The sequence below is a fragment of the Motacilla alba genome, chromosome 2 (assembly GCF_015832195.1).
Source record: "Motacilla alba alba isolate MOTALB_02 chromosome 2, Motacilla_alba_V1.0_pri, whole genome shotgun sequence".
NCBI lineage: Eukaryota > Metazoa > Chordata > Aves > Passeriformes > Motacillidae > Motacilla > Motacilla alba.
The window spans coordinates 81367425-81392938 of record NC_052017.1 but is presented as its reverse complement, the minus strand read 5'-3'; the positions used below and the strand labels follow the sequence as shown (position 1 = coordinate 81392938).

General features: G+C 38.8%; 1 protein-coding gene across 1 annotated transcript in view; it reads left to right on the top strand.

Annotated features, from left to right (window-relative positions):
- ADCY2 (adenylate cyclase 2) overlaps positions 1–25514 on the top strand; it is a 204841-nt gene that overhangs the window by 50274 nt on the left and 129053 nt on the right. The window contains exon 3 of the mRNA XM_038130098.1: positions 13339–13500. Coding sequence (XP_037986026.1) covers positions 13339–13500 — 162 coding nt within the window. The remainder of the gene's footprint in view (positions 1–13338; positions 13501–25514) is intronic.

Below are 25514 nucleotides of genomic sequence, written 5' to 3'. Positions count from 1 at the left end.
TTGGATGGATTTGATACAGCACACTTACTTGGAGTTGGCCGGTCTTCTCAGAAATATATGAGACTATCATTGTATGACTGTATTCTTATACATGCCATGCATGTTGCCATTGGTTTCTATATTATGATCCATAAGCACTGACTGGAAGGTAGATTTTTGCCATTTCTGTTACTGTGGCTGCCTCTCTGTTTGCGTCTATTTCTGTGGATTTGAACAATCAGACAGCAAAATAGGAGATAATATCTCTACAGTATTATTGCAATAACTGCAAGGAGTGCATTTGTCTTTCAGAATTCTGTTGCAGTGTCTCTGTCATTGCATTCCCAGCAGTGTCTGCAAATTCTTGCCTTTGTTTTCTTGCTATTGTTTTTCATGGGCAAAGTTATGTGTTTCCATTAAGTGATACTCTATGATAATTTAGGCAGAATGTGACCATGTATTTTTTGCCATTTTGTGACACATCTAGTCTTGGCAGGTTCTTCTTGTACACTGAGTTTGGGAACTTGACTGAATTTGGGGATTTGAATTCAATAGTGTTTGGGGATTGGGTATTTCAATAAAGAGATTAAAAGTATTCTGCTCATTTTAGGAGAATTGCCTTGTTCTGTTCACCTGCAAAATTTAATTTAATTATTGACAACACAATTATATTTCCTACTGTGAAAAGGAATATTAAAGAGCAGTTTTGGGTTTTATGTCATATTTCTCTGTTTAGTGTCTCTTTTAATTAATTCCACACTCCATTAAAAAACATACAGTTTTGGGTAGACAAAAATAAATTAATTGAAATTTGTACCCATTATATGAAGTAATTTGACCATTATCTGTCAGGAGGTTGGACAATATGACCTCCAGAGGCTGCTTCCAACCTAAAAGTGCTCTGGTTCTAATAAGTGAAGAAATATACCAAATATTTCCTTGTTTAATTCAGATAATTTTTCTGGATGTGTGTGGTATACACTGCCTAGAGGGATTTTACTGTAAAAAGGTGCTATTGTGATTCTTTTGGAAGTTGTGAAATGCTTTCTGGGATTTTGAGTATGCAGTTTTTTTTTACTTTGGGGATTCAGGCTTCCATACAAGTTGTTCCACTGGAATCTTTTGAGGAGAAAAAGCTTTGCACCTTGAAAGGTGCAAAATGGAAGGTGTGAAACAAGCAAGCAATAGCAGAACTTTCTGCAAAATAACATGTAAATTAATTGTTGACTAATTTTAATACTTACAATACTTACATGAAATCCTATGCTTGTTAAGACAGATTGGAATAACTTTTTGTCTGTATTCATCCTACTGGGATTAATTTACCTAATCCTACAGCTACATAGTGAATTTCTTTGTAATTAGAAGACAGCAACATTTGAGAGTTACAGATGGAATCACATCACTAGTTCATGAGTGGCTGGGACTACCGTACTCATTAAATCAATGAACTCTTTATAAAAATAATTGCAGTATTTCCAATATGAAGGACTCTGAATTTTAAATCAGAATTATAAAGATTCAGATCACCCAGTTTAAGGAAATACTTCACTGCTGCTCTCTATTGCAAAAATACTTTAAATTTTACATAACATTGTTTTAAATACAGATGTTACAGTAAAGTAATATCAGTCTATATTTATTTGCTTATACACTGAAATTATGTTTTATTTGATGTATTACATTTCTAATTTCCATAATAAAGTGTGTGTTTGAAATTCATCTGAGAATTTCTCACTTATTATCTATATTATAATTTTGATTTATTTTCATGTTCCTATATTCGCAAAAAAATCCACAAAAATATCTGGAGAGTAAGACCCAGCTACAGTATGAAAAAACGGTTTGAATTCAAAATTAAAAGAAGCTCACTGTGGAAAACCTTGGCTGAGGAAAGCATTTGACCTTGAACACGGCAGAGGCAGGCAATGAGAGAAGTTTGAGATGACTTATGTTAATGGTGAATCTGCCTGTCTGTCAGGTTAAATTCAAGCCTTCATATAATTTCTGTGTAACCCCTTTCCAGTTTAATCCTTTTTCTCCTTTCAGTCTTTATGTAAAACAGGGTAAACCTCTGACAGATCTCAAGTGAAGGTTTATCTATGTTATTAAAACAGGTCAAATTTCTATGAATTACCATGAAATTATTTTACCCATTTTTTTCTTTAATTTCAATTGAAATTAAATCCCTGTAAGAGAATTAACAGCTTTGATTTATACCATGAATCTAGTAGGGATTAGTGTTCACAAAAAAAAGGCACTTTGAAAAATGTGGCAGTGGAAAATAAATGTATGAATATCTTCTCTCTTATCCCATTTTGCTTGGGAGAGTGTTATGAGTAAATTATACGGAATTTTTACCTATCAAAACTGGAGAAGAGGTGATTATGATTTTTATTGCCATTATCATTGCAAGATTTGGTACACTGTCCATTCTGACATTGATGTTCAACTTTTTTTTGCATCTCACAGCTGTGCCTTTTGCCCTATGGAAAGGTTTGTCTGGAGCGAAAGAGAACCTGGACTACCTCTTTCCCTACTTCCTTCCTAAGGAAGCAGCATCCAGGCTGCTCATGATGTTGGTCCCCAGTGTTCATGTGGAGGCTGGCACATTAGTGCCCATCAAAATCTGACTACTTTCTGATGTAGAAAAAAGTTATTTCTGATGTTAGAAATCCCTTTGTAGATTTCAGAAGTTGAGGGGGAAGACAAAGTTGAGTAAAAGATGCTAGGACAAGTTCTCATGCACAAAGATTTATTGGCAGGGTTTGTAGCTGATGGCATGTGTTGACTGTAATGGTGAAGAAAGAGAAACAAAATAGGAAAGAGTGAGAAAAGGGAAAAGACAAACTCTTCCCAGTGGCCATCTGAGAGAAGCATCAGGGGCACTCCAGATCAACATCCTTTCCTTTGTGTCCCCTCTAGTTCAGCATGTGGCTCTGCCTGTGACACTTAACCCTGTTGTGGCTATATGGTTCTCTTCAGGAGCTGTTCAGACTCCCAGATGATGGTTCCTGCATGGGCTGCTGGCTGGAACACGCTGATGTCAGCGGCTGCTGAGATCCCATTTGGGTCCCCTAAAATAAATCAAACCCCACAGCTGAAGAGGGGGAGAAGGGTGGGGGAGAAAAGAGGTGATACCCACACCAGTGGCAATCCTTTTCCATGCAACCCAGCACAGCAGCACAGGCTGGGTTGGTGTGGCCCATGTTATGGCCCACGGGTGTAACAGCCAAGGTTGCAAGTAGGAAGCTGTGAGCAATAGGCTGAGGTCCTAAAGGCACTGTGCAAGAATCAGAGTGGTAATTTCATCCTGTGTTGAAGTCTTTGGGAAAGCTTTAGCAGATGATTTGAAAGTCTTTGGGAAAGGTAGGAGTCACAGGAAAATAACACAGATTTTTGAGTAAGTGCTACAAAACCTGTTATAGTCTCATGACAACTAAAAGCTGTGATTTTTTTTTCCTCACAATTTAGTTTCTTTGAACATGGTTTTGTCCACTTTTTTGATGTCATATACTTTTAGGCATGTTCTTTCTAAGATTAATGAGTTTTACCAAGGAGATGTTGATATTGAGGTCCTATTTGTTTACTTCCATTCCCATTTACATTGTGCTACTACCACTCTGTACACAGTCACAGTATTTCATGACAGTCATCAAGAGGCTCCTTTTCTTGGCAATGTCTTGTGTTTCTTTTCTGTTTTGCCTAAAAATGCATGCTTAGAATAAGCCATAATTTGCAAAAAACCCATCTTGTCAGGTTATCATCTTTCTGTAAGCGAGTCATATAAATTTACCACATTTTTCTTTTGCAGCAGTTTCTGACTTGAGCTGCTATATGAGACTATTGATTTGTGCAGAGGAACTCCAAGTCTTCTTTGTTCAGGCACTTCACTCATCTAAATTTTTCTCCCAGATATACCCCAACTATGACCCTTCATCACTATCTAGTTATTTTCCCTTCATTCTGACATCTGCCACATCAAATGTCAGCTCACCAGGGAGTGTTGCCCTTTGCTGACACTTGAATATCTCAAGGAAAGGAGGGCTTTGAATGTGTAAAGGAAATGGCTCCTCAGAGTTACCATCTGTATGTTCCTGCTTCACCCCCTTCTTTGCTTTCAAGCACAGCTCTTGGTGGGTTCTCTGACAGTAATGAATCCAGATTTTCAGGGCTTTTCACTGTGTTGTTAAGGCTGCTCTGGTGGCTGCAATGTTCCTGTGGGTCAGTATGTCAGAGGCACAGGTCTGACAGGGCTTATAGTTCAGGGTTTGGGTGGTACTGGACATGGTTGTGTGATCATGCCCTGGGCTCCATTAGGAAGAGCTGTGCACTTCCTGATGGTTGAAACAGGTGATCCTTTTTCACTGCTTGGCACTGGTGACATCAAATCTGAAGTGCTGGGTCCAGTCCTGGACTCCCCAGTGCTCAAGCAATACAGTTGTGAGTGAGTCCAGTGAAGAGCCAAAAAGATGACTGAGAGACTGGAACATCTTTCATTTGAAGGCAGGATGCGAGTGCTGGGGCTGTTCAGCCCAGAGAAGAGAATGCTGAGGGGCAGGTGTTACCAACATGGTTTCTTTTTTCCTTGATTTTTTTTTTAAGATGAGGAGAGAATTGCACAAGCTGTTCAAGAAATGTGCACATCATGGATTCATACAATGTCATCATGATGCTTGATTCTCTATTCTTTTCTTAATAATTGCTGTCCTTTTATTTGTCTTTTCAGCCCGTGCTGTCATTCATTTTTTCAAAGAGCTATTCACAGTGAGTCTTGTATCTTTGTCAGAGGATGTAATAACTAAGGTTAAGCCCACTTTTGGAAGTGTTTGGTTGAAATTCTTCTCTTCATTCCTATTTCACATTTTTGGTGTTGAGTTTCATCTGCTATGGCCCAGTCACAGCAGTATGAATCACTTCTGCAACTTTTCCCACGTTTTGCTGATTTTGAATACCCTGAGCAATATTAAAACCACCTCAATCCGTGCCACATCACTGTTCCACGCCTTTTTTTTAACATTTAGGATGACATTGAATAAATTCGAGCCCTCTGAATCAGTCCTCTCATTGTAAAAGTTGACCATTTATTTTCTGCTCTTATTTCCTACTTTTTTCCTTTTACCAATCTAATTTTACCTCAGTTCTCTGGAGCTGGCCTGGCGTATAGGAAGTATGGAAAACAAACATACATAATCATGAACTCCATAAGATGCTGGAGCATGTTTTATTGGACCTGCTGTTCCAAAATATTTCAGCATTATTATCTGCAGCTTTATATACTTGTGATCTAATATTTTGGAACATAAAAATGTACCATAATTATTGTTTAGCATGATGTAAGCATATCCTTTAGTTTTTCTCTTGATAGAGGACAGACATTTTTATTTGATTGTTCTGCTTTTCTTTTGTTAGAATTAACAGTTTTACTTTCCCTTATAATAGTTGATAAAATTCACTGTTAGGCTTATTTTATGTCTAATGTGTAGAAAAAACTCATTGGATCTCCTGAAGTGTGGTATATTCTTCTTCTGTGGTACTAGCTCATTTGATTACTAATTTAAATTAATTGCTGTCATTGCTCGTATTTTCTGTGTATGTGCGAGCATGCGTATTTTAATGGATTTTCACATCTTTTCTAACTAGATTAAGTTTTTATGTATTTTATGTTTCTTTCACAGTTGTGTATGTCTCTTCATAGAAACTCTGAAAATGTTTTCAACTTATGTTCTTATCCAACTACCTTAAAATTTGAGATATGGTGCTTGAGTGTTATAAAATTACCTCCTTAATAGTCCATGTGAAAATGAAGTTAATTGCTTTGGACTTGAGTCTGTTTACATATACTATATAATTATTTGGATCTTCCCACTTTTGAAATGTGTTTATTTAATTGCAGTTTAGACTTCTGAATAGGATGCAGTCTTAGCCAGAATGAAATACATTTGCTTCTACTTTTATGATGGCATAGAAAAACAAGGCTTTAGTTTTAATAACATGCTATAATATCTTTATCACTGTCCTTAGATTAAACAAAAAAATAAATTATTAAGATAGCATGAAAGAGGGTATCAACTGGTGCTTGTAGAGAAAATGCTTGCTGTGATGATCTGGAATTCTTGCTGTAATTCTAGGTTTCTGACCTTAATATTTAACACAGTAAAACACAGGGGGGAAAGATAACAAGGATGAGCAATGAATTCACTATCTCTGATGGTTTTCTCTTGTCTCATCACTGAAAAAACAAAGACATGGCTTATTGTCATCTGGTCCAGTTAAGAGTGAAATCCCTACCAACAGATGCCATTGTTGGGCTCTATGGTACTTCATGAAGTTGTCTTTCTGCTCACAGGGATTTAGCAATGGTGCAGCAGAGCAAATCTGTCTTCTTGGCTGCTTAGCCTATAATGTGGCTGAAACAGGGGTGGAAAGATACAGCAGAAAGATGAGAATTAAGTGAGGAAAGGAATGATGGTAAAAGCATGGTGTGAGGAGGTAAATGAAATACTTTCTTTTCTGAGTGTGTTCAGGAATAATCTCCAATCTACTAGAGATGATGGTAGCTCAGTCTCCTCTTTTTGTAGCAGGAAGGACCAAAAATGGTTATGAATTGGTGGGTCACTGCTGATGTTCTTGGGTCACTCCTTCAAAATCTCATGTCTCTCTTACTGGTACCAAGTGAAAGAAAAGGTTCTGTAACACAGAAAGCAATCACACAGTAGACAGCATGCAATCAGTTTGTATCTTGATTGTTTCAAATATGACTTTTCCTTCCTTTCCAGGAGTCTTTCATCTTGCTATCACAATAATATGTGACTTTAGGAACATATTTAAAGGTCTCTTATTGTAAAATTATTTTAAAATATCCATTTTAATGCAATCAACTTGCTTTTATTCTGTCCCATTTTGCTAATAGTTGTTGTTAATTTTTTGGCAGAGTCTGTATTCCTCATGACATTTAAATCCAGACCTGTGCACAAACGAAAGGGATTATTACTTTGAGAGTTCTCTGTGATCAAGAACAAGGCATGATTTACAGAGTCGTTTACTACTTCTATGACAATTATTGGAAAATAAAACTTTATGTTTGGTATAAACAGTGAGGTAGTAACTTATTTTGGAAATGATTTTGTGGAGGATATCATAAACAAATCTTCCTTGTTGATTTTATTCTTGAGGTTTATGGCATACCTGGCACTTGGGAACCATTGTTTTTATACAAATTAATATTCAGCTTCTTTTGTGTTTTATCCTGTTGTTGCTCAAAGTTCAGCTTTCCTCTCCCAGTTCCTTTGTAACTAGGGAATGGTTCTACAATTCTTTCTATTCATAGTCTCACTGGGCGTTCACACCTTTTTCTGAATTGTCTTGCTTTATTTTAAGTCAGGGAGGGTACTGTGTCATAACTGCTTTATCCTTTTCTTTTCCTCTGAAGCACTTTTGACTCTTAGCATCAGAACACAAGAGCGTCCTGCAGGGTAAGGCCAGGGTCCATCTAGCACAGTAATGTGTCTCCAAGAATTGCAAGAGAAGCTGCTGCTGAAAGGCAGCATGGCAAATTGATCACTTTGTGTGGTCAGTTTCCTTCAGACCTTGCCCAGCCTCCACATGTTAGTGACATCAGAGGGTGCATTTCCCTGCCCTGTTTTTTTATTGTTGGTTTATGGATAAGGTGTCCATGAACTGGTTTAATATCTTTTTGATCCTGATAGTGTAAGTTCAAGAAGGTCACTATCCACTAATTTCACCTTTTTTTCAACCAACCTTCCAGTTCCATTGAGTGCCCTTTCCTCTGGTGTTTCAGGGTTTGGTGAACAACATTTCCACCTTCATTATCCAATGCTTTCATAATTTTAGCCTTTTTATAGATGACTCAGAACAGAAGCTGATTTTCGTACTCTGAATTTTTTTGTTTTATGTGGGTAGCTTGTTTTATTCTTTGAACATTGCCCAGGTAGAAGTTTGGGGGCTGGACTTCAGAATTACAATAGCAAAGAGTGTTACATGTATTTGCAACCTTTACACTGCCAACACAAAGATTTTAATATACAGTTTATAGCTTGTATAAGTATGCTTCTGATGCCATAAAACATACACTGTATTAAACATAGTATTTGTAACTAGTTTTTAAGATTAATAGGTAGTACCAAATGTTATGAAACCTAGCTATTTCTTTAGAAAAGCTAGAACGTCTTCTGTGCAATTGGGTATACAGACAACATTTGAAATCAGTGGCTGGAATCTAAGTGTCTTTCCAAGGGAAAATTCTTCAATTAACTGATGGTTTTTGCTCCTTTTACATAGTGATGTGGTAACTGACCTTGAAAAACGTCTGAAAGTGATCCTGTAGTGGGCTGGTTACTTAGTTTGAGTTTTTGTAGTCTTACCGGTTTAATTATGGTTATAGGGTGAAAAGCCAGCACTGTTGCAGTTACCCCAAAGAGCTACAGATATTTTATTAGCTGTAGCCTCACTACTGCTGGCTGTGTCCAAAGAAGTGCTTTTCCCTAATTCATACTGAAATGGTACATTTAAATTTGCAAGCCAGCTTCAGTGCCAAGGCATTGTGCTTCTCAGGGGAAAATTCTGGTCAGCGTAACATTAGCTTTAGTGAATTTTACACATGCCAAGCCTGTTATGATTAACCATCTTAACACAGTGTTAAAAAGGCTGTCCAGGTGGGAAATTGTGAGTCATTGTTGGAACATAATTTATATAGAATGAATGATTAGTATCTTTTTACAGTTGTTCCCAGTGCCAAAGCAACATCCCCTGTGATACCTTGTGTGCTAGGAAAGACAATTTTAATTTGTAAAATATGTTAAAATTTCTACTCCACGTACTCTTTACAGTTAAGGCAACACCACTGAGGAGTAGAAACTGATGACACAAGGGAGACAAGGTGTCTCAGAACAGGTTGTGTCTACAAAAACCAGCAAGGATTCGTGGCTCGGGTCCACTGTAGTTTGTGCCATCAGTCCAAACTAGTGACATTTCCAATAGCAATGTCTGCAAAGCACAAAATATTATCAACTACCAGTTCTCCTAGCTGACAGTCAACAGAACAGACTAAAGGCTGTAGTAGCCAATGTACATCTAGAGGTGCTGGGACAAAACTGCCAACATGAAAAATGCTCAAAATGGGTCCTTAAAGAAGGATCTACTTCTCTAACTTGTGCAGCCTGAATCTTTCTGTTTTGCACGCTGAAGATGTTTAGTCATAGTTGTGTTGTGTTCTGTGACAAGAATGAGTTTTTGAAAGGGTTCATGATCATCATATCTCACACCATGGGGTCATTTTACCATTTTGTGTCCAGCTCTCTCCAGCAGCTTCACTGCAGTAATCTTTATGTGAACTTTTGCTGCCTTTCTGAAAGCAACTGCACAAAATCTGCAGGAAAATCATCTGTTACATACCCATCCAGGCAGCTACACTACAACAATGCACTGTCCTTTAAATTGCTGTGGAAAAGAAATGCTTACATAGCAGATAACAATGTGGACCTGTTGAGGTATGGGAGAAGAAATACAGAGAGCAGCAAACCCTCTCAGAGTTTGCTAAGCTCTGACAGTCAAGAGTGATGGCCCAGAGTCCTGGATAACCCTCAATCAAAGCAGGACAGCCACATACTTGTGTGTAAGATGTTGCGCCAGTGTTAACCAAAAGTGAATGCTACATGCTGTGATGTACACCATCACTGCTCAAGCGCTCCCATCTCCAAGGCATTGGTAACATAAACGCATAGATAAAGTATCTGACAATCAAATTCCTAAAGCAGTGTAAGTTCAGATCAGGGCAAAAAGCATGTTTCAACTAGGCAGTTGTAGTGATGACCCACATGAAAGACTGCTTCCAACATAACAGCGACAGGCCTTGTGATTGTGGCACAATTTCGTGGCACAGGCTACTTTTAATAGTGTCAAAAATAGTGCACTGTAAATTAATGCTGTATTTACTGACAAGAGCACACACCAAGTACAGGCATGCTGTGATCATTGGCATTAGCAAGTCTTGCAGTGAGATAGTGGAGTCTTTCAGAACTTGGCATCACTGCTTTTTAATGTTGTTATCAGCAATATTCTGCCAGTTCTTACAAAATGATAAGGAAAGGGCCATTCATGGTAAAGGTCCATTGACCATTCTGCAGACTGTGACTCAGACCAAGAAGTCTGTTCCTCTTTCTACCTGCTCAAAAGCCTTTGTGTGTTAACTTCTACAATATTAAACTTAAATACACTGGTATTTTGAAAGATGTTGAAAGGTCCCAAGTCTTACATACTATGCGATCAAGATGCTGGGTAAAAACATCTTATTCAAGGCTTCATGGGGAAAACACTCTTCAACCATTCTGAAATAAAAAAACAACCTCTGTGATAAAAGGAGCTCTCTTGGGTCATTAGATTACTACTAGAAATAGGGGAAAAGCTGTTTGACAAAGAATTAAAGAGCTGTTGATAGGTGCCATTTCCTACATTTATTTTGGAGGAGAATTTCTGCCTTAGCATGACTGATAGATGTCCTGCTTTGCAACAACATTCTCATACCAAGTTTCAAAACTGCATATATATGGAAATATAAGAATTGACAGATCAAATTTTTTTAATCAAGTGTTCTTTGACACAGTTCCTCGGCAACCCAGCTTATTTGAATATGTAATGTCAAGAGGGGCTGAACCTCCTAGAAGTGTTCTCTGTTTGTAGTTGGTGAATGTTGAAATTACCAATTTTTATTTTGACCAAGGAAAGCAGTGAGGTAATATATAAAATGGTTGTTTACAGATATAGAAGGAATTTGGAGCTGCTACAGCTGATACAACTAGAAGCATTGCAAAATGTCAAAATCTTGCTCACATGCTTAGTAGCTTGTTTTTTATCAAAGTTGAAAAGCAACAGCATCATACTCTGTCCTACATCCACTTAGAAGTTTGGAAGAGTACTTAGCCTGGACCGCACAAATGGAGTGGATCCTTCAGCTGGGCTGTAAATTCAGATATCAAAAAATATGCAAGTTATATTTTTTGAGACAGATCAATTAAAGAAGAATATTTTTTTATTTTTTTAATAATAACATTTTCACACATATGTGAATACCACATAGGCAATGAGAAAGTTAAATTTGGAAAATCAAAACCTTGTTTACATGAAAAATCATTGAGAATGGGGGCATTTGAAATCCTTCTTACCGGACTTGGATCTGGGATTCTTCCTCAAACTTTATTTTAATATAAAATCACAGAATGGTATGGGTTGGAGGAAACTTAAATATCATCTATGTCCAACCGCTCTGCCATGAGAAGGGCAACCTTCCACCAGAGGAGGTTGCTCAGGGCCCCATTTAGCCTGGCCTTTAGCTGGAAACATATTTTAGGCAGCTGGTCTTACGTGCTAGTATGCTATTTTGCCTTTGGCATCTGTTCATCTTACACCTGCATTAGAGGACCTTTCACAACCCTTTTTGCTGCCTAACTCATTGTTTGGGTTTTCCCCTATACTGATGCTGGTTTTCATGACAGAAGATGTAATTGCTTTACCATGATTTGTTCTCAGCAAAATCACATTTGCTGTTTCTTACATTTTTCTTAACTTTTGGGACTCTTGACTGTGAATTGCTGTATATGCATTATTATTGGGTGTTACTTCTACATGATTTAAAGTGAAGCTGATGAGCTTTACCCTTTTCCCAGCTTTTCAAAAGCACATGCTGTGTTTCTTTTTTCTAGCCTGCCAGAGCTTTCTGCACCTTTTCCAAGTTTTAAGACTCCCGGTTGGTTCTGTCAGTATCACAGTTGATTTTTCCTCAGACTGGACAGTTTTAAAACATCATACTGGCATAGCCCTTCTCTCAGAGACAACTTTGTACACTCTTTTTCTTGCTGGTGGTTTTACTAATATCTGATCGCTGTGAAAACTTTTAGGGAGGACTGAAACCAATCAGGTATCATAACACTTTTGTTTTCTTGTGCTATTTGTTGGTCGATTGGAAGAGTAGAGAGGCAAAGCAAAAGCCTTGCCTTTTTCTTGCTGTATTTTCTTGTTATCCCTCATTTCCCTTTGTAGTTCTCTTTCATTTCATGCCTTTGAATTATTTGACTCTTGAGTATATGGGAGAGCTGGCAGCATTGAAAAGTGTATGAGAGATCAGGGAGGAGCTGGGTTGATCTTAATGGAGGGATTGGAGAAAGATGAATCGATAACAGAAGTGGACATCTTCTCCATCTGGTTCTGTCCCTATGATGGAAAAGAATGCCTCCACTGTCCTACAGGGGCACATACCTTAGGCTTCAGTTTTGGCTATGTAGTTGTCGCATGCAGATGTGAAGAATGCAGACTGACACTAACGGAAGTGAGCAGCAAATTACTCTTGCTCATACCTGCCTGGGAGCTTTCTGTGTTCTGTACTGTGTGTATGCAACTGCTGGGATGGTGAACAGGCTGGCAAGTCAACTCAAACTGGTGGAAAGCCTTACATGGAGATATAATTATATACCAGCTGGCACGTTTTCAGAATCGCCTACTTATGTGTGCAAAACCTGTGTCCCAAATCTAGTTACATTTTCTCAAATGTGTGGTGGGGTTTGGAACATAAGCACAGCATCAAATATATATTTTTCCTATGTATAGCGAAGGAATCCCTTTTGCTGTTATGGGTGGGGCTGTGCATTTGTTCCAGAAGGTTAGTTTGGACACTAGTACCCTTTAAAAGAAGCTGACAGGAGATTCTGCATATGGACTGTGATTTTCTGAAGCTCTTTTTCTCGTCTAAATAAATGTATTACCTTAAAATGTAGTGATTTTATGGAATTTGACATAGGTCATGTAGATACTCATGAAATACAATCTTGTTAAATCAAATTTCTTGGCTGAACTTGAGATTTTTTTTTTTTTTGCATAATGTAATTTATATTATACTGTGAATTTTTAATTCATCAGGATGTACAAAATCTCTCTATATTGAAATTAAGGCTCTGTGAGGAGTTTGGCAGATTGTTTTGTAATGCAGGTCACAATCAGAATTGACCAGTCCTGGGATAACTCTTTACTTGTAAATAGAGTATTAATAAAAATTTGAAAGTATAAATTTGAAGTAAAATTTGAAAAGTTTGGAGTATTCTGTAGGTCTGAAACCATGATGTAGTATCTTGAAACCACACTTCTTTGGTCTAACAGAATGTAAATTTTCCAACACTCTTAAAAATTAATTCTTCCTAAATCCATTTTTTTAGTGTTTAGCAATGACTTTCCCATGAAAAACTGGTGCGTAACTTTATGCTGAAGACAGTTAAAAATTAAATGCTATTTTAAAAATCTTATTCCAAATTGAATTTGACAAGCTTCTTTTTTTTGTCTTGGTGTCTTGCACAGGTATCGTTTTTCTTGTTCATCATTTTTGTGGTGTACACCATGCTGCCCTTCAACATGAGGGATGCTATAGTTGCCAGCGTTGTGACCTCTGCATCTCACACGATTGTGCTGAGCGTCTGTCTGTCGGGTACAGCTGTTGTAAAGGAGCACTTGGTTTGGCAGGTAGGTGCTCTGTGCAGTTAATGATTACCTGTGCATTGAGTTGCCTGGTAAATGAGCCAGGAGTGCCTTAGTGGGTGCTTGGCAGTACAAACTTACTTCTGTCTTGATTTCTGAATTGCTAATTCACAGGTAATTCACTTTCTAATAATGAGGGTGTCAGTAATGTTATGTCTTCCTGAATTACACATGAAAGTGGTGGAATCTACAGCCATGTAGCACTTACCAATGTGAAAATCTAAATTGCTTGAAAAAATATGAGACGCAGCTCTAGTGTGGTAGGTGCCCTACCCCTCTGGTTTGTAAAGAATGTTGTTCATCTCCTTACCTCATTCAGGCCTTGCTTCCAAGACCAAGGATTTTTCCCAAGTAGCAGAATGTTATCTTTGACGTTGTTTCTTTGAATACACTCAAGTCAGCTGGGTTAAAGTTCTGCTGTGAAGACATTGCCAGTGAAGACAAGTCTGCTCTAGGTCTTGTCCTCCTTGTGTAGTTCTCAGCCATTTTATAGGTATTTTACTGCCTCACCCTGATTGGTGCCAATGATTGAATGAGTCTGTCTGGCTACAGACTCTGTGACATTTTGGGAACCCATCTGTGTTTGCAGTTCTGTCTTGGATTGTAACTCAACTCCGAAATCTACCACTTGACATACTGCAGATTAATAATTTGTAAAAATCCAAATATTAGGAGTTGTTTTTCCTTACTCTTAGAGAAAATCTTCTAAATGGTGAATTATTACAGTTTTGTAATAATTAGTAACTACATTATTGTAGTACTGTGATGATCCCAGCTGACATTGATAGAAATCTGTGGTTTTTAAGGAAAACATAAGATTTTGTTCTGAAAAACAAAGACATGGGTTTGGTTTTTCAGTATAGTTACGCCATGTAAGGAAAGAGAACTGTTTTAACTTTTGCATCAAAATGATACTGAATCTTTAAAGTAAACACATTTTTATAAGCATACTAATAGAACGAGAAAGACATCATACTATTTATTATGGGTAGCATTAAGAACAAAGGAAATAATAGTTTTGACTTACCTTTTGAGATACTTATGGCTTACTTTGAGAAACACTGTGCCTCAAAGTGATTTTACAAATGCCTTGTAATTTGTTCACAAAATGCATTTTATTTCCAATTACGGCTGCAGGAATGTGTGCTATGGAATACTGAAGTTGAAGTCTGGTAAACGTGTTCTGAGATGTAATTCTCTGTAGAAATTTTAAATGATGAGCAAGGTAGTTTTGCTTTTCTCTTGCTGATTTGGATTAGTTGAGTGTCTTTTTGTGAAGGCTGTGAAGTTGTGCTGTATATTAAGCAAGAACTTAATATAGTTAATATAGTATTTAAATAATTCAGTAATACAGTTATTGATATCTTTAGAGGAAAAAATCAGGGAGAATATTGCTCTTCAGTTTTTTGTTTACCAGTGGCTTTTATTCTGGGCATCGATACACTGCTAAAGCAGTATTAGTGTTTGCCACTCCTCTAAAATTGTTTTGGGTTAAAGTTGCTGTTTGCAAAAAATATTGGTTTTTTTTTGCCTTTCTAAACCATTAACATTTGGTATATGTAAAACAATGCTTTCAGAAGATGTTGTATTTTTAGACACATCACTTCTACAGAATCAAAAGAAGTAAATCAAGGTCTGTGAGGCAAAATTATTGTCTTTCATCTCTTCTGCAACTTCCTGTTTCATTTACAAAGAGTGGCAGTCTTTCTACAGTTTGTAGATTTGTTGAGAATGCTTAGTTTCTGCATTGTTACTAGCTTTCTATTCTGTATTTGTAAAATATATTAAGTGTTATGAATAGCTTGGCAGTTATTGGAGGGTACTGAGTGCACTGCATTCTTGCGAATTTATGGGAAGAATGAAATGATGCTCCCTCATTCCATTTCATTTGCCCTCTGTACATTTTTAGATTATTATTGTTTATACTTTGGAGTGTAAGCAAAAAGTGTTTGTTTTGTGCTCTTTGCTTTTGAAAATCGAGAGCATAAGTAAGGGCTTAGGCTAGAGATACTGATGGCACTAAAAAGAGAAATAACATTTGTCAATGATGTACCTTAAGTCCGTATAGGATATTATAGTATCTGTATCTTCTATATGTAGCAAGCATCCCTCAGTAGAGAATACCTGCATCTCCTTTATAATTGCTTCCTATGTTTTGAGACTTCCATTGTATCTTCTCAGAGCTTTCTCTTGGCTGAACAACCATTCTTTCAGTCTTCTTATGGCAGGTTCTCCTGCCTTATAATACATTTGATAGGCCATTTCTGGACCTTCTTCAGGTTTTCAGCATTTTTCAATAACTGATTGGCATCCCATAGCATTTTAAAAGTTAATCATACCTTCAGTGTATGAGAGAGAATTGATGTCCCAAAGCATCCACTCATTTTGAAATTTGTCAGAGCCTATCTGACTGGTTTTGCCATTTCTTTGTTATCCTCTGCAAGATTTTACATCAAAAAAGTGTTTTCCTTAAAGTTGCAAAGTTTAGGATGCTGTTGATCCAGGGTCTGTTGCAATTCCAGATACTGAGATGAAGCCTCCTGCTGAGATAAAGAAGGATTCTTCAACAGACTCTGCTGGTTACATGAAGTAGTCTCTGCTTGACCTACATGCCTCTCGGGGAGAGGGAACACACCTTGGTTTAAAAATCGGGAATGATGGAGATGTGCTTCTACAAGCCTTCATGTTTTTCCATGGCAGTTGGGTATACCAGTGTTAGAATTCTGTTCATCTTTCGTATTAGGAATTTGTCTAACCTTGTCATCCAGCTTCTGGATCTCATTTTTCTGGCCGGTAGGCTGACAGACCCAACAGGATCCAATTTCTGTTCCTTCCATGAGAGTGCTTGTAGACTATCACGAATTTGCCTCATAACCTTTTTGTCAGTAAAATAAACGAGTTGCCTGCTTTTGCACTAGCTAAGCCTTCCATCACTTTCACAGCTGTTCTTTGAGTCCTCACTTCTGCTTCATCAACATCTTTCTTGCAGCGTGGGCATTTGCCTTTGGAGGAGCGTGCCAGGAGCAGCTGCAGCCGTGCCAAATGCTAATAGGGACCGGGTCTAACGGGGGCCAGGTCTACAAAGGGGTCAGTGTGCTGCCATGCCCAGCAGCACAGCGAGACACAGCCTCTACAGTGAAACACCTGCCTCAGCCTCCCCGCGCGCTCCTGTGGGGAATTCAGTGCACAGCTGCGGGATCTCTGACGGGAAGGGGAAAAAGACTCCTGTGTTCCAGCCCCAGTTTATGAAAAAAATTGACTGTGTATGTATGTTTTGGGTTTTTTTTTTTCATTGAAAATTCTAATCCTAACCTTTACAAGGCGCACGGTTTGGAATCTGGGACTCTGCCCCCTCTTTCCAGGTGAGAATCCTACTGCCAAGCAGAGGATGTTCTGTGTGCTCCGGGACTGCTCTGAGAGAACAGGACTCCAATTCTGCTGTAAAGGCCTTTGGCTCAGAAGACTTTCACAACTTTAACATCCCTTTCAGTTATTCCTGGAATGGAAAGTATTTAAATGCCATCTCTTCCTATAAACACATAACCTGTTTTTCCCCAAACCAGAACAGATTCTAATCAAATACTTGTATTTTTCCTGTTTTATTATCAACTAGTCAACCAGTCTGGTCCCCAAAATAGGCTTGATACTATCATTAGGGTACTTTTGTTCTTAATCTGTTAAAAAAAAGAGGTGACCAAAATAATTAAACATTCTATAAGCTTCCATTTTTTCTTTTCCCCTATGATTTATGTGAGGAGTCCAAAGGAGTATCTCAAATTTTTTTTTTATTTTAGTGTTTTAGTTTTACTTTTTCAGCAAGCAATATTGGTGCTCTTGCAATCATTTTTCATGAGCTGTGGCTAAATGTTTTCCAAACCTTGGCTAAATCACTATAAGCTTCCCTTTTATTTTTTTTAAAGTAGTGTTTTTTTACCCTAGTGGATTTTTTGGTGTCTTCTTGCAGCTCTGTGAAAGGGGTCACTTTTAAAGGCACACAATTATAGCTAGCCAGAATGCATGTGTGCATACATACAACTTCATATTGGCTTTGGACTATGTTCAGGAGTGCATAAACCAAGAGGAAATAATTTGTAACAACTTTTATGAATGTCTTTGTTTGTGTGATCTCATAGCCTTAAGATAATATTCTATTGGGGTTGGAGAAAAACAAATGCTAAATGAAAAGTTTCTTTTCAGGAATGTTTGAATTGGGAAATTCCACAGCTTCATCCACAAGATGTTGTGCATTTGCCATCAGATAAGCTGAGGTCTCCTCTTACAAAATTAAAAATCAATGGCTATGGCCTATTCAGGAAAAAAACCCAAAAAAACAAAACCAAACAACAGTGAATTGAAAAAGAGAATTAGCTTTATTAAAAAAAAAAAAAGTATATAAATTTTCTTCATCACTGCACATCCTGAAACAAATGATACCAAAAGCTCATCATCAGAAGTGTGGCATGATTTTCAAAGATGGGCAACTTTGGTTTTCATCTGTAACATGCAGCATATCATGCAAAAGGCATATACCTTTTGTTTAGAAAACTGATTTAAACTCACCTGTTAACTTAGTAAATTTAAGAAGTGATAATATTTGCAAAAACTGTTTTATGTAATAGAGTGGCACAGCAGAAAAATAAAAATAAAAAGCACCAGTATTCATTGGCTTATAAAAGAAGAAAATGTAGAGCTCTAGGGCTCAGAAATAGAGTAGAAATCGGTTTAGGCTGTTATCACACAGTGCAAGAAAAAAATCATGTTTATTAAAAAAAGTCTGGGAAAAAAGCCCATGTCTTTAAGTACATCCAGTGCTGTACAACCCCTGAGGCTGTAAAGCTGCATAGTGAAAGTTTAAAGAACATAGGAACTTCATTCAGTCTGAATGTCAAAATGCTGTTACAGGGGACTGAATTTATCCTTTTTCCTTGAATACCTTTATTTTGAAGGAGATGGGGAAGGGTTATTCATGAAGGTGAAGCATCTTAAACAACTCCTGCTTTCTGCTGCTCAGTTTCACGAGGTGAATTGCTGTTGTTCCTGCTGCAGGTGTGGAGGGCAGTGACTGCCATGGAAGGAGGGAGGCTCTATTCCTTGTACTCCTTGTAGTACCAGCTGCCACTGCCCTGTACCTTGTGCCTTTTTCCCTCTGCTCTCCCCACCCTAGCAGCAGTCTGCCTCAGCACATTGTGCAGCAGCTGGGAGCCTGGAAGGCTCTGCATTGCACAATGCAGCAGGCGTATTTTTTATTATTGCACCTTTTTTTTATTCTTGATTTTATACTTTATCTAGGCAGATACTGAAATGCCATCTGCTGTGGGTTTTTAACTAACTAATTTTCACAATCAGCAGATATACTTTGTGTTTCACTCATTCTTTAAGACAATCTGTACAGTTTGGATGTGCTTACGAAGAGGCCACTTGCCTGCAAGAGTGTAGATACGTAGGAGAATGTATAATTGCATTCCAGAATATTTAAACATAAACATGGAGAATATGAATGGCTTCAAAACAGTCCCTGAGGCTGTAAAGGGAAGACCTGTAATACTTAGTGTGATGGAAGATTCAGCAAAGTCCTAGAGTTGTATTGTGAAATGAAATCATGTGTGCAGGTGGCCATGTGAGTTTTCAAAAGCACCATTTACCTGCAGCCCAAAGTCAGCATCTGAGAAATGCATAGAAAATAGTCCTGGTGAGATGTGTAGAAAATCATCAAAGTACAAAAGATAAGTGACAAATGCCTCCTTTTTTTTTAAATCATGAAAATATCTGCGTGAGTTCTCAAATAACTCCAGTTAGCATTGATTCTTAAGCTTTACTGAAAGGATTAGATTGACATTTGTGTTAACTTCATTTTAAGTTAATATTTATATCAGCAGCAAGTATTTGTTTATCACTTTCATACTACTTTAGCTTTTCCTATTCCAAAAATGGCAATTTCTTGTAGCAATTCTTAATTTTCCAAAATATAAATTTGTTGAACTAGCTCCCAGTCTTTCAGTCTGTCCTTGAAACTATAAAATGTCTATATCAGAATGCTCAGCCTTGAGGCTACTATACTTCCAAAAGTGTAAAAAAATTAAAGAAGATGTTAGGAAATTCCAGTACTTCTTGGTTGAAGCAGCAACTCAACTGTCACCTGTATAGCATGCTTTTTGCAAGGGAGTTGTATTCCAGATCCTTCTAGAGATGACTTTATTGTGAATATCTGACCAGTAAAAGGTTAAACCCATGAATTCAGAATTGTGTAATACTGTCCATCCAGATAATTTTTCTTGGGTAAAGAATCTTAGTTACTTCATCTGAGTTAGTTTTGCTGATTTCCTTCCATTTTCACAGGTGTTGGCCAGCCTTTTCAGTTACATAGTATTTTTACAGATTGGTATTTTTAGTTAAATTTATTGTGAATTAGTTATTTTCTTATTGCAGCTGGAACATTAAATTCTGTGAACGATATTCACTCTGAAAAAGCATGATGCTTTGTCATTTCATGTACTCAAAGAATTACTGTACAGCTCTACATATCATTTGGAAGAATTCTGTAGAAGAAAAATGTCTTTCACTACCAATATATGAATTTCCCCATCCTGTCAGCCACTTCTAGTGCAGCATAAAATATGGATCAGGAGCACAAACACCTGTTGTTGTGTGGAGACTTTGGTGAGTCAGAATCCACCTTGCAGTGGTTCAAGACCCCATCTCTTTGTAGGTGCCTGCAGTAGGATTTGATCTTTCTATTTGTCACCTAAGCCTCTGCCATCCATCAGTGCTAAGCTGCTGGTCGAGTAGAAGTCATTCCTCTTCCAATCATCTTCCAAAATTTGCAGTCCTATGCACTCATGGCAGTGCGTGCTCATGCAAGTCCCTGGATAGCCCTTGTTTCCCTCAGCACACTTCTGCCATGTGTTTCAGTAAAATGCTGGCTGCAGAACTGCCTTAACTGCAGCCTCCAAGTGCCCATCTTGTAGGTCCTGTGATAGAATCTTTTAATGCTCCTAGATAAGCATGTGGAAGTCAGGAGCAAAGGAGGTAAACTTCTGCCATGTTTTTGGGTTTTTTTCTTAGCAGCTACAGCTATGCTGCTGGTAAAAGTGGAGCTGTTCTCTGGCCCTGGAGTTGGTAGCGCAGCTTTTGTCTACGTGCCTAAACTCCCACCCCTCTTCTCTTCCCCAAACACGGTGGTCAGATGTCAACTTCTTCCAAAACACTCCTCACATATTCTGTCATCTAAGACTTGCCAAGGCTCTGGGAAAATACTGCTTTGCCCAGATCAAAATGGTGCTAGTGAGCAAGGTAACAGCTATACAGAAGCAATGATCATGGAACGCAAAAGTGCCTTCCACTCTGCTTTACCAGCAGAGACACAGCTGGAGGAACATCATCTGCAAACCTTGAAGTAAACCTGGATCTGGTGCTGGGTAATATTGTTTAGTGGATTAGGGGCTACAGTGGTAGTGCTGGGTGGACTGCCAGTGGGACTGGATGGTCTTGTAGGTCTCTTCCAGCTCTGATGAATCTATGATTCTGTGAAATTCCTAATTCTTCACAGGGATTGCACCTTTGGAAATTGCACTGCATATTCTTTCCCCTCTCAAGGTGTATGTGTTCCTACATACCCAGTGAGTGGCATTGTTATTTGTGGGCCTGAGAAGGAATCATGTCTCTCCTGTGCCTCTCTCTAGTTATGTGTAATAAATAATGTTTATCAGCCATCAGTTTAGAACTGGTTCTGGGTGTACTAAAGACTGTATGCTGCATATTTGCTGCAAAGGTCACCTGCCTGGACTCTGCTAGCTCTTACCTGTTTCTGAGTGGAGCAGCGTGAGTTACAACTTTGATTGCAGCAGTGTGCAAACAGCAAAAGCTGTAGTTTATCAGACATAAAGTTATGTTCATGAATCTATTTGCAGTTTTATTTTCTTTGTTCCTTTGAGGAAATATTTTCTCCCAGATGTGTGGCAGTCTATCAGCTCAGAAGCTGCAAGAACACAGGTCTGACAGCAAGCTGTCTCTGTCCCAGGTTAGCTCAGGTCCACAGGCTTTGGGAGTTCAGGCTGTGTGAAAGCACTTATGCTACTCTGAAAAGACAAAGTTGTGTAGAGATCTGTCTGCCCCTGAACCTTAGGCCAGCTTCCATGTCTTTGGATACACAATAGCATGGTTAATCCTAAGCCCTTTAGTCTTTTAACAAATAATTAAGACTAAAATAGCATACATCTGCAGAAGATTCAAATGCTTATGGGTGCCCAGAACTAAGGCTGATAGGCCATCATTGATGGAAGCCTCAGCAGGACAGGAAACAAACACGCTAAAGGAGCAAAATCACCCTAAAGGATTCCAGCAGATGTTTTGTTCTCAATGCATGCAAAATACTAGCTACTCAAGGTCCCAGTTCCTCTTGTTCAAACAGTTGTTGCCACTGTGTGCTGCTGCAGAAGAGGATGAAAAGAAGGACTTGAAAGTTGATTAGGTCGGTTTTAAACTGGGAAAAGTTATTGCAACATTGATGAATGCAAATGAGTAGGTCAGATTCTGAAGCATGAGATTCTGAGGCACACTTTCATGTTTTAGAAGCCAAAACTGAGTTTTGTTCCAAAGAGATAAATCAAGCTTTGCTGTGAAGAAAATTGTTCATTTATAAGATTTCCAATGGCCACTTAAACAATCTTCTTTATCTTGAATACTCTCTCACTCTTAATGGTCCTAGTTTTGTAGCCTCTCTGTCACAGTAATATTACTTCAGGTTAACCACAGCAGGTTTGTCTGTCTTATTTACTAGTGTTATTTGCTACACTTTGCCCCTAGACACGTAGACATGAGATCCTGCTCAAGTTATTTTCAGGCAGGAAAAGACTGTATCCTGATGAGCATTTTCACATACTCACATAAGTACTTCTAGAAAAACTGTTGGGATTATTTGAGGAGGTTTGCAACAGCTGAATGCAAATATGAGGTATGCAATTATCCTGTTTCCTCTGGTATGTAGGTGACGAGATAGAGTTTTAGCTTCTGATGGAAGTCAGCTGGGGTTTTGCTGATGCTCTCCGAACGCTGACTGCTGCTGACCTCCATGTGCACAGACACGCACACTGCTTGGGCTGTGGAGTGAGTCATTAAAATCTGGCCTCTGGGAAGAACAGGACAAATAGTGACATAGTGACAAGGAGCAATGCTCCCAGGTGGTCTGCCTGCTCCAGCCAACTCACACAGGCCAGTGGGCAGGAGCAGAGAGAGGAGATGGTGTTCTCCCTGTGTGACACCCGGAGAGGCTGTTGCTGTAGTGACGGTGTCCTCAGGGTCTGGCAGGGCAGTGAAGTGGCAGCATTCCAACCCCAGTTCTTTTGCCCTAACAGATTTTTTAGATCCACTCATTTATCATGTTTAATTTATTTCATAACATCAAATATAGTCAGGTTGGTTAAAATGCTTAGGGCTTGTCTTGCCTTCCCCATTCCCTCTCGTCCCCTTCTTTTTTAATAAAATAAGCATAGGATAACAATTCAAAAGTCTTTAAAGTGGAGAAATGGCCATAATAAAAAAGAAAACTACAGCAAAAAGGAGGGGACAGAGAAGAAACCTTAAATTATCTGTGCAAAAATGGTGACAAAAGCATAAATGCTAATAAATAGGAGAAGTAGAATACTGAAAAGTTGAAAGGTGGGTAATGAGGCACCTTTAATAATGTTCTCTATTATTTGCTCTAAGATTTTGCTTTATTTGCTGTTCAGTCATCAGCAATGATACCATTTTTTTTTCTGCTATCCAGTCATTTAGACAGTAAATGTTTTCCTTGGGTATTTGGAACTTTCTCACTTCAGTTCAGTTTATTGATGCTGCACCAATGATCTCTGAATGCAGAGATGGCTCCCATTCTGCTCTTACTGGTATTGACTGCATTACTTCAGAATCTCTTTCACATGGTGCACACATAGTCCCTGAAATCATTATCTAGTTATTTTCTCTGAACTATATTATTTCAGCTTCTGTTGAGCTGCATTTGCTAAAAATATTCTCTGGGGTTGCAAACAAGCAGAGCTGGCCTGCCTGGGACAGTGGGGAATCAAGCAGTAACCTTTTTAAACATGTTCTGTATCCTCCCTGGACCTGCCTGTGCCGTCAGTCCTGGGCTTTGTTAGTAACCTTTAAGGTCAGAACCTTAGAGTTCAAGGTTAGAACAGAGTGCCAATAAAGATCTCATTTTGCAACCCTCTTTTCCTCAGCACAGTCAGTGTTAAACCCAGCTCTGCATTTGAATCACCTGGTGCAGGTTTTGAATGAGAGACTGATACTGATGCATCTTGAGCAGCAAATTTCTGCCCCTTTTTCTCCTCTGACAGGAGGAGACCACAGGCAGCAGAAAGTGTGCTGAAGAGCCATTTTAGTCTTGCTGGAGCAGCATCAGCAGTGATTCCAATCCTTCTCATATTACTACTGGGGTATTCATTGCAGCTGCAACCAGCTGGTCCTGTCTGGAAAAAAATGTGCCTCTACACACTGGATTTGGGTATTTTGGATATTTTCCTTGTCTCAGCCTCTGGCTGACATCCATTGTCTGTGCTTTCTAAACTCAACTGACTCTTAGATTGGATCAGCTGTTACATCAATATTAATTAAAAGCTAATCTTCAAAGATATGAAGGAGCAGGGAAACAGTGACAGAGGAACTCCAATAACCTAATCAGAGCAAATTGGACACTCAGGATATATGACTTAGGATGGGATGTTTAGGAGAGGAACCAAAGTGTGGAAAAGGAGGGATGATAGTGGTTTGGAGAAGGAATAGATATGGGAGAGTAGGTGAACAAGGCAATAAAAGCAGCTAAGAGGCTGTGGTCAGTACCGTTATCTGGCCATGCCCTGTCCCTGACCTATGCTGTTTGCCCTTTCTTATTCTCAACCTCCATCCCTAACACCCATTTTGTGTGCATGTGCCTATGTGTGTGGGGAGACCATAGAATGGAAAAACCTTGTGTCACAGGGTCCCTCCCAGGTGTTGTAGCGGGGCAGCTGGAGAGAGTGGAGAGGTCTAAATACTCTCTGGTACTTAGGGGGCTGTGGGTCAGAGGGGCTCAAGACCTGGGGCAGCTGCACGTGTATTTTGTGAGTGTGTATCAGCACGTGTGTGATCGCTGGTCAGGCCACACTAGTGGTGAGTGGGAGATGCCATGAGCCTGGTTGGATACTGGAGAGGTTAGAGGCCATGTGGCTTGACTACTGGAAGAAGCAGAGAGCCCAAGCCAGACCAGAGACAGATTTGTCTGTGCAGATGGAAGATGATCCAGAGGCTGGCTATTGAACGGGTCTGTGGCCGGTTCCTGGAGGGATATATAATGTGTCTATGTATGTATTCTGTGCTAAATTGCTTTCATCCTGGTCAGCCAAAAAGGTGAGCAGGACCAGGATGTTGGTGTAGCTTGTGTTTGCCCAAGTACTGCATTGATCTTGTGGTTTTTGGTCTGCATTGATCTGTGTGGTTGGCTATGGGTATGTGTATAAATGTGTCTAAATGCACTGTAAGTCGTTGTGCCTGGATGGATGTGGGGATGTGGTGCTGCAGCAGCTTTGCCTCTGTCAGACTACCAGAGTCAGAAACCTCCAACATAAACCAGAGCTACATATTTTCAAATGGAATTCCATATGTTCATAAACAGCATTATGACTTCTGCCTAGGAAGTGGTTTTCTTGGTGAACTTGATGAGGATTTGACTTAAATATCTTTGAATTGAATGTGAATGACACAGGGACAGTTTCTCCCCTGGGTATCCCTTCCCTTCATATTCACACGTGGGATGTGGTAAGCCCTGAATCCATAAGGCATGGTCATCATGAGAAAACATTAAACTTTCATATCTCCTTCTGGGAGTCGCTGGTATGTATGAGTGATAAGGTAGTTGATTTTTCACTACATATTTGCTGATCAGTATCAGGGTTCCAGGCAATCACAATAGTATCAGAGTTAAAGAAGAATAAGTGTAGAAATGCTGCTCCATAATTACTGAACTG